At 32.7% G+C, this 16,949-nt stretch overlaps 1 protein-coding gene and 1 long non-coding RNA gene across 2 annotated transcripts; both read left to right on the top strand.

Annotated features, from left to right (window-relative positions):
• Positions 1 to 1,811: 1,811 nt before the first annotated feature.
• Positions 1,812 to 3,464, top strand: LOC112802702 (protein MIZU-KUSSEI 1). Its single transcript, XM_025846032.3, has one exon. The coding sequence runs from the start codon at positions 2,237 to 2,239 to the stop codon at positions 3,068 to 3,070; it is 834 nt and encodes a 277-aa protein (XP_025701817.1). The 5' UTR covers positions 1,812 to 2,236; the 3' UTR covers positions 3,071 to 3,464.
• Positions 3,465 to 13,893: 10,429 nt separating this feature from the next.
• Positions 13,894 to 14,873, top strand: LOC112802701 (uncharacterized). The gene is made up of 2 exons (XR_003202504.2): positions 13,894 to 14,601; positions 14,699 to 14,873. It is a non-coding gene; the product is annotated as an uncharacterized lncRNA (long non-coding RNA).
• The last annotated feature ends 2,076 nt before the right edge of the window (positions 14,874 to 16,949 follow it).

Below are 16,949 nucleotides of genomic sequence, written 5' to 3'. Positions count from 1 at the left end.
TACACAATATATATATTAAAAACTTAAATTATATATTTTTTAAAATTTTTTAATTAATAATTTAATTAAAATATTATATATATACTAAAAACTAATTATTACATATTTTTGTATAAATATATATTATTTAATTTAATTTTAATATATATTATATATAAATAATTAATTCAATAATTAAATCTTTTTATATGTTGGTAATATAATTATAATTTTAATATGTAATTTTAAGACAATTATTAGCCAAACATATCTAAATAAACAAAGATCTTTTGATAAGCAAAAAAGAATAATTACCGAAATTAATTCCCAATGATTTTAAAAATGGATATTTTAGTTTTAAAAAAAAAATTAATATACAAGTTAATCTTCAACGTTTTTTTTTATCAAATATAATAGTCTCTGTCTATTTTACTTTTACTATATGTCAACTTTTATTATTATTAACTTAGCTTTGTGTATATGGACGATAATATTAGCATATTAATACGCTTTTTTCGTTAAAAATAAGTAAAGTGAATAATGATACTTTAAAATCCAAATTAAAATATTTTTTTATACAAATATATTTTTTAAAATAGAATATATTTTGATTATATTAAATACAAAAATATTAAATAATTTTAATATTAAATTTTTTTATAGAATAATCTCTAATAATTTTATTAAAATTATTATTATTATTATTATTATTATTATTATTATTGAGTAAATATATATATATATATATACTTTTTTTATTATAAATATATACATACGAATCTAATAAATAAATTTATTATTATTTTTGTCTAAAAAATATAAAAATTATAATACTATATTATTGTGTAATTAATAATAATAATAATAATTTTAATTTATTTTTTTAGATGAATGATTATTATGTTTACAAGAAAATATGTTAAAAATTATTTTGTGTATTAATTCTTTTAAAAATTAAAATATTTATTTTTAAAATTCGTAAAAATTGATCTAGATAATTACTCTATTTAAAAATAAACTAAAACTGATTTATCTATTAAACTAAAATCTTAAAAATATTTTTGTATATTAATTTTTTTAGAATTAAAATAACCGTTTCTTAAAATCTTTAAAAATTGATTTGATTAATTACTCATCAAACAATTAATGAGACTTTTAGTGTGGTCCCGGTGTTGGGTATGGTGGGTGTGGCTTCAACTGCTCTGAACTGTTACCAATGTAAGTCAGAGTAATCAGTCAAGCTCCTACTCGCCTTTTCCCCTCCCTCTCGGCCTCACCTTTCTTTTCTGGCTTTCTGCCTCTATGCCCCCCCCCCCCCCTGCCCCACCCTCGACAAAGAAGTCACACCAAAAGCTTCTCTCTTTTCCTTTGTCGACTGTTTCACTCTCCACATACACTACAACACCACAAAGGCACAAATCACATCTTCGTTGTGATCATTTAGCTAAACAATATTTTAGAGAAAGTCTTCAAGTACAATTAATACTATAATTAATATTTAATATAAAAAATATTTTGAATCTCTTAAAAAGAAAAATATTTGAGATTTAAGTAAAAAAATATATTTAAAATTTAATTTTAACCAAAGTTCATTTTTAATGAATTTAATATTAAATTTATTTAGAAAAATTTGTATAGTGTTGGCTAAAATTAGTTAAGCAGTATTGATTTTTTAGTATTATTCTATTTTAAATATATAAATTATAATATTTTAAAAAACTCACCTCTTTTAATATTTTATTAAGTATTAACACATTAAAATTTTAATATATATTTTTTATTAAAATGTTTAGTATAATTTTTATAATCCTTTTTGTGGTGTCTGTTTCAATTCCCATTTGTTGGCCTCGGAGCACTCACTCATCAAAGTCTCCAATTCCTTGTTTCCAATAGGTAGGTGGGGCTGCTCACCTTCCTTGAGTCAGATTCTCTTGCCTGTCCTTCAGTAGCACAAAACCTGACAAAATATATTTTAGAAAAAAAATTAGAAAAGTTGTTAGAAATGAACAATAAATCACCCATTAAAACACACTACCGGGAAGCCACAAAGAAGAAACCAAAAAATCACCTCTCACAAACAGAATCACATCGCATTATCCTTAATGCCAAAATGCTTCTCTTTATTACCCTCCTTTGCTTTCTTCAACCTCATGTGATGTAAACTCATTCACATATCAAAGATTTCAACCTCAAAAGGTAGAACAGAGTACCTTTCTTTTTTTATTCTGTTTTCTTTCCATGTTGTTCTTCTTTTATTATGAAGACAATAATGGCAGCCAAATCCCCTCATGAATCATCTTTCTCGTTCTCACGGAGGTACTTCCATTGGAAGAAGAAGCCACTGGATGAAGATGACGACGACGATGAGGAAGAAATTCTCAAAGTCAGCTCGTCTTCACATTTTTGTGAGGTCGATGACGACGACGATGACAACAACGACGATGGTCAGTTCAAGGTCGACGTGGCACTGGAACTGAAGCATACCAAGCAGAACAAAAAGAAGCACCCGAAATCGAAGCTGAAGTCAGCACTCACAGTATTCACGAAGAGCCGTTCACTTAACACGTCATCATCAGGGCTAGGCACGCGCGTGGTTGGCACGCTCTTCGGACACCGTCGTGGCCACGTCCACTTCGCATTCCAAGAAGATCCAAAGCTTCAGCCTGCCTTCTTGATCGAGCTGGCAACACCAACAAGCATCTTGGTGAAGGAAATGGCTTCCGGATTGGTGAGAATTGCGTTGGAATGCGAGAAGAAGAACAACAGCAAGGGGGCGAAGAAGAAGAAGCTTCTAGAAGAACCGTTGTGGAGGACGTATTGTAATGGGAGGAAGTGTGGGTATGCGAACAGACGGGAGTGTGGGCCGGAGGAGTGGAAGATTCTGAAGGCGGTGGAGCCCATTTCGATGGGTGCTGGTGTGTTGCCGGTGAGTGATGGTGACGGGAATGGAGCTGGGTCCGAAGGTGAGCTCATGTACATGAGAGCCAAGTATGAGAGGGTTGTTGGGTCTAAGGACTCTGAAGCTTTCTATATGATGAACCCTGATGGGAGTGGTGGTCCTGAACTCAGCATTTACTTGCTTAGAGTTTAGGATATGGCGGTTACTTCTTCCAAGACATGCTCATCTGAAAAATGATATTTGGGAACGGTTAAATAGTTTGATATTTATAATTGAAAATGTTTGATTAAACTATTTGACTATTCCCTATATTTTTCTTATGAAATGTATTTATGGAAGTAGCCATATTAGAATATATTGTTATTTAATTTGCATGATAAACTACCACTTCATACTTGAAAAATTTGAAGCCTAACATTTAGTTGGTTTATATTTTTAATAATTAGAATGGCGGGTGTTCAAATCTGTCAAGTATCGAATGAGAGTTTATTTTTATTTGCAGATAAATATTTGTCGAACACCTTGGTATGGATCTTTTATTCTTTCTAATGATAGACGAGAGCATATCAATGCAGCGTTCCATAAATGTTATCTTCTTTAAAGGTAACATTAGTTCAAGAATTCTGCTAGCATCGTGTTAGTACTTCAAGATTAGGGGGTTATGTATTTTTGGTATGTTTGCAATCGATGTGTAAACAAGGGTGATATGGGGGTGCTAGTTTCCTTTATTGCATGTTGTCTTTATTGACTTTCTGGGATATTTTAGGTTGGAGGTTTTGAAAGTGGCTTTAGTAGTAATACAAAAGGTGGTGGTGAAATTAATTGTTATTTGGATTCCAATGTTGAGCTACAAAGTTGTTTTGTTTCTTTTTTTTTTTTGAAGGAAATATAAATATATTACGAAGAGAGGCCCATAATATCAAGGTGGACCAAATTACAAATAATTATAGGGGTTTCTTCTAGCCACAGAAAATTTGGCTTACTAAGAGCTAAATTAGCTAGTGTGTGCGCTACTATATTTCCATTTCTTTCAACATGGGTAAAGTTGTAAAACCTAAAACTATTCAAAAGGACTTTACAGTTTGCTATGATAGAGATTGTGTGGCTTTCAAAGCTTGTATTACTTCAACATTATCTCTTTCCACTTCTACCTCCAAAAAACACCCTTGTTTCTTTAATTTTCGAAAGAAGAAACATTCTGTTATACGCCATTTGTTTATGGTACTTGGATTCCTTAATGGTGAAAATCCAGGAATATGTTTGGTTTCTGCTTAGAACCTAGAAGTGTTTGTTATGGCTCTTCAAATTTTGGAGCTTGATGCAAAACTATTTAATATGATAAAAAAAAATATTTTTTTTAAAAATTTTATTTATTTCATGATTTAAAATAAATTTAATATATTAATAGAATAGAATTTGATTCTTTAGTTAAATATTTTTTATGATTTTATACTTAACAAAGTTATTTTATTAAAGTTAAATTACACCGTTGGTTGTTATATTTTTACTAAAATTGTAAATTGTTTCTTAAAATTTAAAAATTTATAATTGGTCCCTAAACAAAATTAAATTTTATAATGTAGTTCCTGCCGTTCAAACAACGTTTGATTTAACAAAATATTCGTTAGCATATTCGCTATCTTCAACATGTGAGTTGTACGTGTTTATTGTTTAACAGTAGAAACTAATTTACAATTTTAGTAAAAGTATAGGACCAATATTATAATTTAACTATTTTAAAATGACCAAAATATTCCTAACCCACCCCATCCTTCATGAATTGAAGGAACACCTTGCTCCTCAAGATTTTCCTTTTTCTCTTCGTCCTCAACTCTTTTTCTCTCTTCCTCTACTGTCTCACATACTCTTCCAATTCTTCACGCTCCAATGCTAACCTTCACAATTAAGTTCCTCTCCTAAGATCGCAGAAGCAACAACAATCACACTATCACTCTTCAAAGCTATGGCCAATTCTCCTTTCTTACCTTCCTTGGACCGACGCCAAAGATCCAAGGCACCAACACCATAACCCGCTCATGCGAGGGCTACTTCGGGAATGGCTCTGGTGGGGACTCATTGGCGGTGAACACACGGCCAATAACATTGGTGCGGGGAGCGGCGCCACTGTGGTAGGGAAACTCATTCCAACCGAAGGCTTCTACAATGTCGTTGAAGTCATAGAGATTTTGGATCGGAAATCCTCCGAACACCACGACACATCTTTTCCGAATTAAAGAATTCAGGTATTCTCTCCATAAGTGAGACTGTCGTTGCTGCAGGAGGAGCCACTATCACCAGGAACTTAACTTCGTTGTAAACCTTCTGTGGAACCTGGATCTTCACAAATGCCTCTGATGTTATCATCCTCGATTGATCTCACTGTTGACTCTGAAATGATTACTATTGAAGAGAAAATGATAAAGTATATAATATATATTTTAACAAGTAACAAATTTGAATAATAATACAAGAGAGAAGGATTTTGCTTGTGATATGGTGAAGTCCTTGATTATTGCTAATTTAAATATTGTTGGGTTGAGTTGAATTGAGTTCATACATGATTCATGATTCAACTATTCTAAAATTGTTGTTATTGAAGCCGTATTGTTGTTGTTGTTAAAAACGAAGAACATAAACTATGAAGAGAGCAGGAGAAAAAGAGAGAAGATAAAGAAGAGGACATTATGGTAAATGTGTATTTTTTTATGGTAAACATTATTGAGAATCTAATTATAAAATCTAATTTTATTTAAAAATTTAATTACAAACTTTTAAAATATAGGAACTAATTTATAATTTTAGTAAAAATATAAGAATTAACCGTGTAATTTAACTTTTTATTAATTATAAATAGAAATATATTTGACATTTTACATATTAAGTTTAAGAGGTATGAGAATTATTTTAAAAAATAGATCTCTTTTAATCTGAGTTGTAAATAAAAAAAATTAAAATTTAAAAAAAAAATTAAATTATTCATTTTTAATTATTCTAAAAAAAATTTAACTCTTAAATAAATTTTAATTTCTAACTTTCTAAACAAGCGCTTAAGCAAAACTAAAATAAGAATTGCATTATATTAGCAATACAATTTCCTTTTTTTTTGTTCTTTTGTTGCTTTCACATGATAACTTTGTGTGAGACAAGAGCTTCATTGGTTAGCAAGAAAGTGACTAATCAATATTTACATTTTCTTTTAAAAAAAAGAAGCAACAAAAACTATAGGTATATCAACTGAAATTCTTGTCGTGATTATTAATTGTTTCTATTTAGATAAATTAATCACTGGCCTGCAAAAAATGTAAGGTCGGTATAAAATTTTCAGTTTCCTACATTTGTGGATAGAGGTGAAAATAGGCCAAATTTTGCTCTTAATAGATTGGGCATGTTATGTAATTAATTTATAAAATTTATAAAATTAATAAATAATTAGTTAATAAATTAATTATTAATTAAATATTATAAAATAAAATTTTAAGATTTAGTGAGGTAAAATAATTAAAATAAGAATTCTGACACTAATTTTAAAAAATTTGGCCCAAAATTAAACCGAATGAACCAAACCGAACCCGTATTGAGTCTAAGGCCCAACCAAAACCCACTAACACATATAAGATCAGCCTTCTCTCCCCTTCTTTAATGGGAAACATGGAGAAACTGAATTGGGGGAAGAGAAGAACAATGAGCTCTAAACCTAACCCTTGTCTTGATTTCAATTTGTTGTAATTTTCAATCCGAAACTCCGATTGCCACATTGTTTGAGGTCACGCATTCACCGCAACGAACTCTATAAAATCCATCCAACAATTTCATAGGTAAGCCTTATTTGTACTCCATACATCTCAACCCTTATTTTCGAAAATTAATTGAGTTTAGTATTGAGAAATTGTGTAATTTCGGTGTTTAGGATCGAATTAGCTTCGTTGACTTGCTAGGTCTTATCCTAATTTTGTGTTGGTAAGGTGAGGCAACCCTAACCCTTGTCAAATTACTGAATTTGTGAATCCTAAAGTAATCCTAGTGTTGTTGTATAAAATTTAGATTAAATTGTGTACTTGGAAACAATTTGGTGGTATTGGAGACAAATTGGCAAAGTTGGGAGCTTTAGCGTGAACTTTGATAAGTGAATATGAGATTGAGTTAATTGTGATGTTGTTGGTTGAGATTGGTTATTATGTATATGGTTAGTGATTTTGGAGGTTGTGATTGAGGCTCTTATGAATGATGCATGTGGCTTGTATATGATATCGAGATTTGAATTATTGAGTTGAGATCGATGAGAGTGGAGGATTGGTTGGTTGTGAGGTGAATAAAGAGGTTGGAATTATGAATTGGGAATGCTTGATGCTGATGTGGTAAGGTTTGGTTTGGCTTTGAAAGCTTGAAATTTGAAATATTTTGAAAGTTGAGGTTTGTAAGGTTTAATGAAAACTATTATTTTTGACCAACTTTGGTGGAGCATAACTTGGCCTCCAGACCTCCAATTTTGGTCCGAGAGGATTACACCGTTCAAAGAACGGAGAAAAAATATTTTAAACCGACAAAGTTATGAGCGATCAAAGTTTGGTGCGCAAAACAGAAATTCTGGACTTAGCAGCTCTTTGAGATTTCTACTAAGTATGCGTATGCAAGGAACACACACGATACGAGCAGTCCATTCAAGGTGGAATGCTCATGTACGCGAGCAAGGAAGTCACGTACGCGACCACCCATTTTTAGTCGTGTGCGTACGCACGGCAGGGGTGTGCGTACGCACAGCCCCTGTTTTCTAAAATATGAATTTTATGTTTTTAAATGCATTTATCCAGCTTTCAAAACCCTTTTAACTCTTGTTTAAAGTCTGGTAGGTGGGATTTGGGTAGTGAAATATAATTACGGCTGTGAGGGACGTAACTTGTTGATGAAGAAAGAAGTAAATGATGATGATGGTATTAAGGTATGATGGTGATTCAACTCGAGTGAATTGTGTGAGATAGAGGTGACCGGTAAGAGGCGGTGGCATTGACCACTCGCTCTGGGAATATGTTAAGAAAGTATAGAGATATTGAGAATGTATGGAAGATGAACTAATGGATTGGAATAATAATGAAAATGAACTTGAATTTGATTGTAATATGCCTCCAGGTAAGATGCAGTGGTGCTATCCACTTGCTCTGGATAAGAGGCGAGAATACCGGGTAATATGTAGTGGTGTTATCCACTTGCTCCGGGTATGAATTGAGAATGAATGGATGAAAGAATGAATTGTAATGATATTGAAAATGTGTTTCTGTATGTGACTTCGGGTAAGATGCAGTAGTGTTATCCACTTGCTCCAGAAAATTTCCAGATTTCGGGTAAAACGCAAGGGCTGTGTTCTATCATTGCTTACTCCGGGTCAAGAACTGTAACACCGTCTAGGTAAAAGGCAGTGATGAGGTTGTCCCCTGCTCCGGGCACGGGTAAGATACAAGGATTGCGGCATTATCCCACTTGCTCCGTGTTTGGTGTTATATCCAGGGTTTGCTACCGAACATGTCAGATTTGGCTTTATAACTGACAAATGAGACTCATCTGCTATACAGCAGGTATTCATCATATGCATTTGTCTGTTCTGATTGAGTTTGCATTTCTTGGGATTTCCTAATTGATAATCCATGCTTACCTGCTATAATTGCTACCTGCCGTATCTGTATTCTACTTGTGTTTGCTTTGTCTGCTTTATTTGACTATGTAGTTCTACTGGTAATTTTGGAGGATTTCGGGAGGAAGGAGAAGGATTTCTATAAAGTGGGTTTAGTTAGAGTTTGGCTATGTTTAAAATCCTTAGAGGACCACCCCTTTACGGCTTTTGTCTTTGAATCTTTAATTTTTATAATCAAGAGCGTTGGAGTTCTAGGATTGTCTCTGGCTTTCACGGGACATTATATGTTAGTTATGTGGACACCGTTACCATGCTGAGAACCTCTGGTTCTCACCCCATACATATTTTCTAGTTTTTAGATGCAGGTCAAGCGCACCTTGCTAGGCATCTGGACTTACTCGAAAACGAGCTTCCCTTCGCCCGACTTTTTTACTCTGATGTCATTTTGTATTAGGACTAGGTCATTTACAGCAAAACTCCTTCGAATGACGTTTTGGTTATACCTTATCGTCATCCTTTGCTTTAATGCTGCTTGTCTTATTTGTGCTTTCTCTCGGACCTTTGGAAGTAGTTCAAGCTGTTCCTTTGGAGCTTGGATGTTGCCAACCTCTTCTGTTTCCGGTTGCTCCATTTCTGTTTCTCGCTTCTTTGCAAAAATACCTCTTCTTTGGTTCTTTCGCTTTCGCCCCAAGCTTTCTTCTTCTCTGAAGCCTTTGGTGTGGATCGTTCGTGTTCTGTGCGCCCGTTGCTGTCGCTTCTTTCTTCATCGCAGGTTGGTGCATTAATTTTGTGCTTTTTGTGTTTTTCTGGTTTGTTGGTAGCTACAATCCTTCTTTGTCGTTGGCTTCTAGTGATGTTGCATGCTTTTATTTCCGCAAAAGTTTTGATCTTTTGTTTTGCTGTGCCTTTGATGCTGGCGCCTGGGTTTCTGGTTTTTTCTTTGTGCTTTTCTTGCTAGGGTTTTGATTCCTTGCGTTCCTTCCTTTTCTGTATTTGCATTATTGCCTCCAAAGGGTGTTCCCGGGTTTTGATGATGATTTTTGGGAACCCATCGCAAGAGTCCTTTGACTTGCAGGAAAAACCATTGCAAGAGTCTTTTGAATTGCAGGGCGAAGCTAGTCTGCCCAACACACTCACTGTAAGAGTCCTTTGACTTATAGGAGTATATGCTAGTTGTGTTTTCTTGATACCTCTATAAGAGTCCTCTGACTTACAGAATATCATTATAGTTAAGTATCCCAGGAAACTGCTCTCGGTGGTCGCACCACCATCTATCTGACTACCTCAACACAGTAGATGAACACAAACATCTCTAGAGTTGCCTTAATGCAACAAATGACCATTCAACAGACCATCTGCTTGTTTTCTAATCTCTTTATTATATTACTCTTTTCTCTTTGTCTTTTTACTCTGCTCTGATTACTCTTTTCTCTGTATCTCTTTATTCTGCTCTGGTTACTCTTTTTTCTGTATCCCTTTATTCTGCTATGGTTACTCTTTTCTCTATTTAACGTATGTATTTAAAGCTTATGTAAATTTCGGTGTGAATAGTTAGCCTGCCCAAGTATAGGTTCATTAAGTCTATATTGAAACAGTTTAACTTTTCATATAATACCTGACCCTAGCCACAACTCAAGAACTAACTATGTTGCCCTAGTTCGTTTACTAATCTCTGTTAGTTTCCGTCATTAAAACTTTACAGACTTTTTCTTTGATTTTTATATCTTCTTTTACTTTTTATCTTTCCTTTATCTTTGCCTCACTAATATGTTATTACCACTCCCTAAGTGTTTTATGAAGGTAATTATGAGATTCTGCCCTTAAAGTTGTCTTTCTAAAGCTTTTACGAAAAATTATCTTTTTCGCATTATTTTATTATTTTAATTAAAATATTATTTTTAATTAAATATTATTATTTATTATTTTATTAATATATTTCAAGATTTACCCTTTCTTATCCTAAAAGTTATATAAATTCACTTTTTACCACCCGTAACTTTTAATATTTCAACTTTAACCATCCTAACTTTCAGAAATTACAAAATAACCCCTCAAACACCAAACTAATTACAACCTTGCCCTTTTTAAGATCTAAAAGGTGTTATTCAATGTTCTTCGTCACACTCACAGTATTCTTCGTAAAATTTTCAGAATCTTTCTTTATTTTCATCCGTTTTTCAATCTTTTCAACAACCGATTTTTACCATAATTCAAAATAAAATTGCAGCCACCAAAGCCCCATATTTTCCCCTTGATTACAACACAAATTGAACTCCAATTTAAGGATTAGGATTGGTTTTTCCTAGCTGCCCAAGAACACAAGTTCATAGCTTGAATTTCATCAAAATTTAACCAAAATTTCAACAAGAATCACTCATATAAACAATCAATTTCAAGCATAACCAAACCATATCATAATCACACAACTCAAACACAATTAATCAAGATTAATTTTACCAAACCCTACCTTGATTTGCTGCTCCAAATTCGGTTACTCTTTGAAGTGTTCTTAAAGCACTTTTTCCTCCTAAATCACATCAAAAACAACTTTAAACACAAAATCCCTCAACTGACCGAACCTTCATATGAGTGTTAGGATGAGATTTCTTACCTTACTATTGCTAGAAATTGAGGTTTCTTCGCCCTAAGTCAAGTTAAGCATGATTCCTAAGGAAGAACATCAAGAAAACACATGTTTAAGCATGATTCCTTGAAAACCGAATTCAAATGCGAAAGGAACAACCATCTTACCTTATTTACAGCCTTGATAAATTACATGGTTATGTATAGGAAGAATAGAGGATCATTTTGGTGAAATTAGAGTTTTGATTTGAGTTTTAATTCAGAAGAAATCAAGCTTTGAAGATTTAAGTGTCATAAAAGTTTCTCTCTTTTCTCTCTTGTAATTTTCGGCCAAAATAAAAAAATGAGACAAACTTGGAGGTCTTGGGGGTGTAAGGTGAGTTGTGATTGGTTGGCTTGGAGGTGGATTAAAATAATATTAAAATATCTCAAGTGTATAACTACTAAAACTAGATGTATCGGAACACTCGTAAAAATATCTCTAAAAATTCTTTTCTGAGCTACTAGCATAAATGAAACTAGTAACATATTTAATATGAGAATAGAACATGTATGATGAGACATTAGCATTGCTAAAGTCATCAAAGAGTGCTGGTGCTAAGCTGCACCAATAAATTGTTAACTCGGTTAAACCAATTTTCTGTTTTTAACTAAAACAGACCAGATAAACTTATAATATCATTCAAGCATCTTCTAATACTAATATGATGATAATATTATAATATTATCTCTCTTCTCTCATGAATCGAGTCCGGTTCGTCAAACATAGACTAGTTACAAAAACTAGAATCAAAACTCCTAACCGAGACGGTTCAAAAATAAGGTTCTTCGCGATTGCGTTGTCGAGATTGTCTCAACTGAGGTCCTAACCTAAAAATGACATAATGACAATGAGGTTTGAGATTCTTGATAATATATCAGAGGTGTTCCTTTTGTTGAACTTCCGGAGAAATCCGTGTCTTCAGAAAAGATCTCGCGTACTCGAACGGGATTCTTACACCAGGTACATTCGACTTTTGAAGTTACTGAGGTGGTGTCTTGGGTCGGTCATTCCATCATAGAGGTCTTTTAAAATTCATAGGGACCGTAGCCTACATGATCTCTTCTATGAATGGATCTTCTCCTCCAAAAAGGATTTCCTCCCAATCCGCATGGTTACTTCGACTTCGAAGGTCGGCCTCTAGTTTCGAGAGTTTTTCTTCAAGCACTCTTTGTCGGGTACCTCCTTTCGAAAATTTCTTTTAGCTTCTCTTTGTCACTCGATCTCCTGTTAAAGTTGCTCTAATTGTATATGGTTCCGGTGTATGAGTCCCATGATCTCAATTGGATGCGGGGCTCTTCATATTCTAGTGGATGTATTTCTGAATGGATTCTCCTAGGTGGAGGGTTTTCCAATGTTCCCTCCCTGTTAGGCCCACTCGTTCTATCATGCCATGGAGGTATCATGAGTGTTCAGTTATCGTTATGAGGTTCTGACTCAGATGTCATGTGACCATCTTCGAACTAATTGTCTGCCATGATTGGGTGTAGATTTCTATGTCCCCAGCAACGGCGCCAATGTTCCGGGTTGCTTTTGGGACTAAACGTAAGGTCCAAGCTACTTTGGGATAGTGTCTGACGTCTCTCAGTGTTGAGATATCGCCGTCCGAGTTCATCTTGAGGAGGTGGGGGTGGTACCTGCAAGAGACTCTGATACTTAAGTTAGCAAGGGTTTTAGGCAGGTTTGTAGTAGATTGTATTTTGAATGTACCTGAGGGAGTCATTATATTTATAGTAGAATAGATAACTACCTTTTAGAGTAGTTTCACCATTGATGATGGATGATCATTTCCTTTTTCTAGGAAAGTTATTGAGATCTCCCTTCTAGGTGAGTGAAAGATATCTTAGGAGTTGGTTACTTATTTAGATAAGTATGGTTGTACTGCTATCGTCGTATCTGACCTCTATGAGGTCGGGTAGGAGTGAATGAGGTCAGACCTCTTAAGTGGGCCATTATTTATTTTGGTCCTGGCTATGTTTATGGGTCAACGTATCAACAGGTACTAAATAAAATTTTTAATATAACAAAATTTTTAAAATTTTTATATGTTTCTTATTCTTTTTTAGTATTAATTTAAATGTGCTAGTTTTTAGAAAAATAATGTGCTAATTTTAAATGGATAGTTTCAAATTACGTGATATGCCCAATCACCCACTAATCAGTGAGTTGAAAACTGCTTATTTCCCCTATTATTTTGAAATTGCCAATCTTCTCTGTTATTTAAAACCGTCAATCTTTTCTATTATTTGAAACGTTTTATTTTTAAGAATTCAGTATAAACAAGGTTATTAATTTAAAATTAAAAATATAGATGAGATATAAATTAATTAAAATCGATCTAAATAGTAACAAAATATATCGATTTTTATTTTTTACATTGGTCCAAATTAAATTATTAATATTTTTTAATATTTTTAAAAATTATATTTTTATATTTACAAGTATACATATCTCATTTACAGTGTAAACGAGATATGTGTATCTTTCAAATTCCATAAATCTCGTTTGTAAACGAGATAAAGTCAAATAAAATCATATATTATCTCGTTTTCGATGTAATCGAGATATAAGCAATCTTAATTCGTTTACATTATAAACAAAATATATAAAAGAATAGAAATTGGTAAATTTGCTACAAATTACTTATATCTGTAAATAAAATATTTAAATTATTTATTAAAAAATATCCCAACAATCTCTTCTATGTACGGTATGTAATTAGAATCACATGCCAAAAATATTTAGACCCTTTCTCGACCTAATCTCAATGGGAACAATATCTAATGGAAGCTCGAAAGCTTACATCCACACCATGATTTTTTTCAAGGTCCTGAAAATCAGTTAGAACCAATCAGTTGAACCGTGAATCGGTGAGGATTCCTATTTAGACAGAAGTCATAATCGCTCTTTTTGAAAACTATTTTCAGACAGCAGGATCGGCAGGGAACCATCTGGTCGAATCGAACTGGAACCCGGCTGGTTTTTAGATTTTGCATCAAAAGTCCAAAACCCTAATCCCCTTCCCAACTCCCTCTTCCTTGAGCCCTCACTCCCTCTCTACCTCTTCCCTCTCTAAAAACAAAAGGAAGCCCTAGCTTGACCGTCGCCAACATTTTTCTCACCGTCGTCGTCCTTCCTGCTCTGGTCATCTCTCCATTGTCCAACCGATTGCCTCCAACCCCTCTGTATATTCTCAAATCGTAAGCTTCTCTGCATCATTCGTCGCACATCGTGGGATGTCCTGCTCGTCGCCTGGTCATCCGTTGTCCGTCTCCCGTCATCTGTCGCATGTCGTGAGTCGTCGTGCTCGTCACCTTGTCAGCCGTCGCCCGTCGCATTCTCATCACTGACATTCTTGCTCCCTCTCCCTAATACCCTGCTCATTGCTCACTTCTCAAAGTCTCATACTCTGCTCAGAGTCTCATTTGTTATTCAGATTCAAAGATGTCCTTTTCCTCCTTTGCTTGGTTTAGATCAGTATGATTCAGTTTATTCATTTAAGATCTTAATTAATATTTTTTTTATGCATAATCACTTAGTTGGGCATTTGGCTAAATTGAGGATAATTGTGCAGAGCAATGACTGGATGGAGGTTGCAGATATTGTTTTAGTTGATGGTTGTTTTAATTAGTAGGTTGCAGTTCTAGTTCTTATTTCATTATTGGATTGTTGTATTAACTTGTTTTGTTAACTTATTTTGTTATGTTCTTGATCTGTTTAACTTGTTACTTTGATAAATTATTGTTCTAGGACTGTTCTTGATCTTGTAAATTGTGATTATTAAGTTGTTGTGTTATTTTTGATATTTTAATAACTTGTTAATTTGATAAATTATATTTATTGTGGTTTGTTATTTTTTATCTTGATCTTATTATTGTTATTTTGATCTTAGTTTATGTTGTTGTTCTTAATTCAGTTTTTGTCATTGGGTTACTGTTAACTAAAATTTGTTATTGGCTAGATGATAGTATCAATTTGGTTAAATTAGGAATAATTGTGCAAAACAATAAATGGATGGAGGTTTCATATCTTGTTTTAGTTGATGGTTGTTTTAATTAGTATGTTGCAGTTCTAGTTCTTATTTCATTATTGTATTGCTGTATTAACTTGTTTGTTAACCTGTTTTATTTTATGCTTGATCTTTCTAACTTGTTACTTTGATAAGTTGTTGTTCTCGAACTGTTCTTGATCTTGTAAATTGTTATTGTTAGGTTGTTGTGTTGTTTTTGACATTTTAATAGCTTGTTAATTTGATAAATTATATTTGTTATGGTTTGTTTTTTACTATGATGCATAGACACTGACACGGACACGGGACACAACACGACACGGACACGTCGACACGCGAATTTTAAAATCTTATAAGACACGAGGACACGCATACATATAAAATATAAGGTATTTTTTTAGATAAATCGTACTGATATTTTAATATTTTATTGATATTAAAATATAAATTAATTTTTAATTATTTTTAATATCTTATTTTAATTATATCAAGTATTTAAAATATTTTTATTTTAATAAATAATAATATATACTATATATAAATTTATTTCAAAAATATATGTTAAGAATAAGATTGGACACGCTAACACGTGATGGTATTTAAGTGTGTCCAAGCGTGTCCGATAAAATTTTTTTATTTTTTATTAAGACACGGTTTGGACACAACAGACACGCGTGTCGGACGAGTGTCAATGAGTGTCGTGTCCAAAATGTGTCCGACACGCGGACACGACAATTCAACAAAGTGTTCGTGCTTCATAGGTTTTTTTATCTTGATCTTATTATTATTATTTTAATCTTAGTTTATGTTGTTGATCTTAACTCATTGTTTTTGTCATTGGGTTGTTGTTAACTAAATTTTGTTATTGGCTAGATGATAGTATCAATCAATTTAATTTGTTGTTCTTGTTATTGGGCTGTTTGATCTTAGTTTATGTTTTTGTAAATTTTGATTACTAATGACAAATTTTGATATTGACATTTTATGTTTAGTTATTTTTTTTTTGTTATTTGACTTCTGAGTTTGTATTTGGATGATATTATAACATTGTGGTTGATGTGATACTTTTGATTTAGATGAAATTTTAAAATTTAAATTAGATTATAATTATCTTTTAGTGTGTTTATTTATATTTTATTTATTATTTTATTATAAACCAGTTATTCTAGTTGAATTACAGTTGAACCGATTGAATCTATAAATCAATAAATTAATAGCTAGAACAGTTTGATGATCGGTTTAATTTTAAAACCTTTATTTTTTTTCTTTTTCCAATTAAACCATTGTCAAGTTCTATCTCAAAAAAAAACATAACTAACTTGACAAAAACCGATGACTACCATTAATGAAGTACAAATCTCCGAATAAGGTTTTTTTTTCTAGATATGGACTCAAACTCAAGATCTCTGTTTAAGAGATTAAAAAAACTCAAGCTTGACCCATCCATATTGACATTGGTAGCACATGAATAGAAATCCAAAAGGAAAATAAAATAAAAAAGAAACTACAAAATTATACAAGATTATAAAGAAAAATACAAGACAACATTTTTTTAGCAAAAGAGATGATACACATTATGAAGAAGATCACAGGAAAAAAATAATTCATGGCTATTAAAATTGATTTTGAAAAAGTCTATGATAAGCTTAATAGGGAATTCATAAACAAAAAGGCTTCAGAATTTATAAACCTAATCATGAACTACATCCAATCAGTGAATTATAGTGTGATATGGAACAGAAACAGAACTGAGGAATTTACCCCTATCAGGGGGCTGAGGCAGGAGGACTCTCTATCCCCTATCTCTTTGTCATTG

Source organism: Arachis hypogaea, chromosome 5 (assembly GCF_003086295.3).
Source record: "Arachis hypogaea cultivar Tifrunner chromosome 5, arahy.Tifrunner.gnm2.J5K5, whole genome shotgun sequence".
Lineage (NCBI taxonomy): Eukaryota > Viridiplantae > Streptophyta > Magnoliopsida > Fabales > Fabaceae > Arachis > Arachis hypogaea.
This window is presented reverse-complemented; position numbering and strand designations above follow the sequence as displayed.

Coding starts and splice junctions, on each gene's coding strand:
- LOC112802702 (XM_025846032.3), top strand. CDS start 2,237: ATGAAGACAATAATGGCAGCCAAATCCCCTCATGAATCATCTTTCTCG.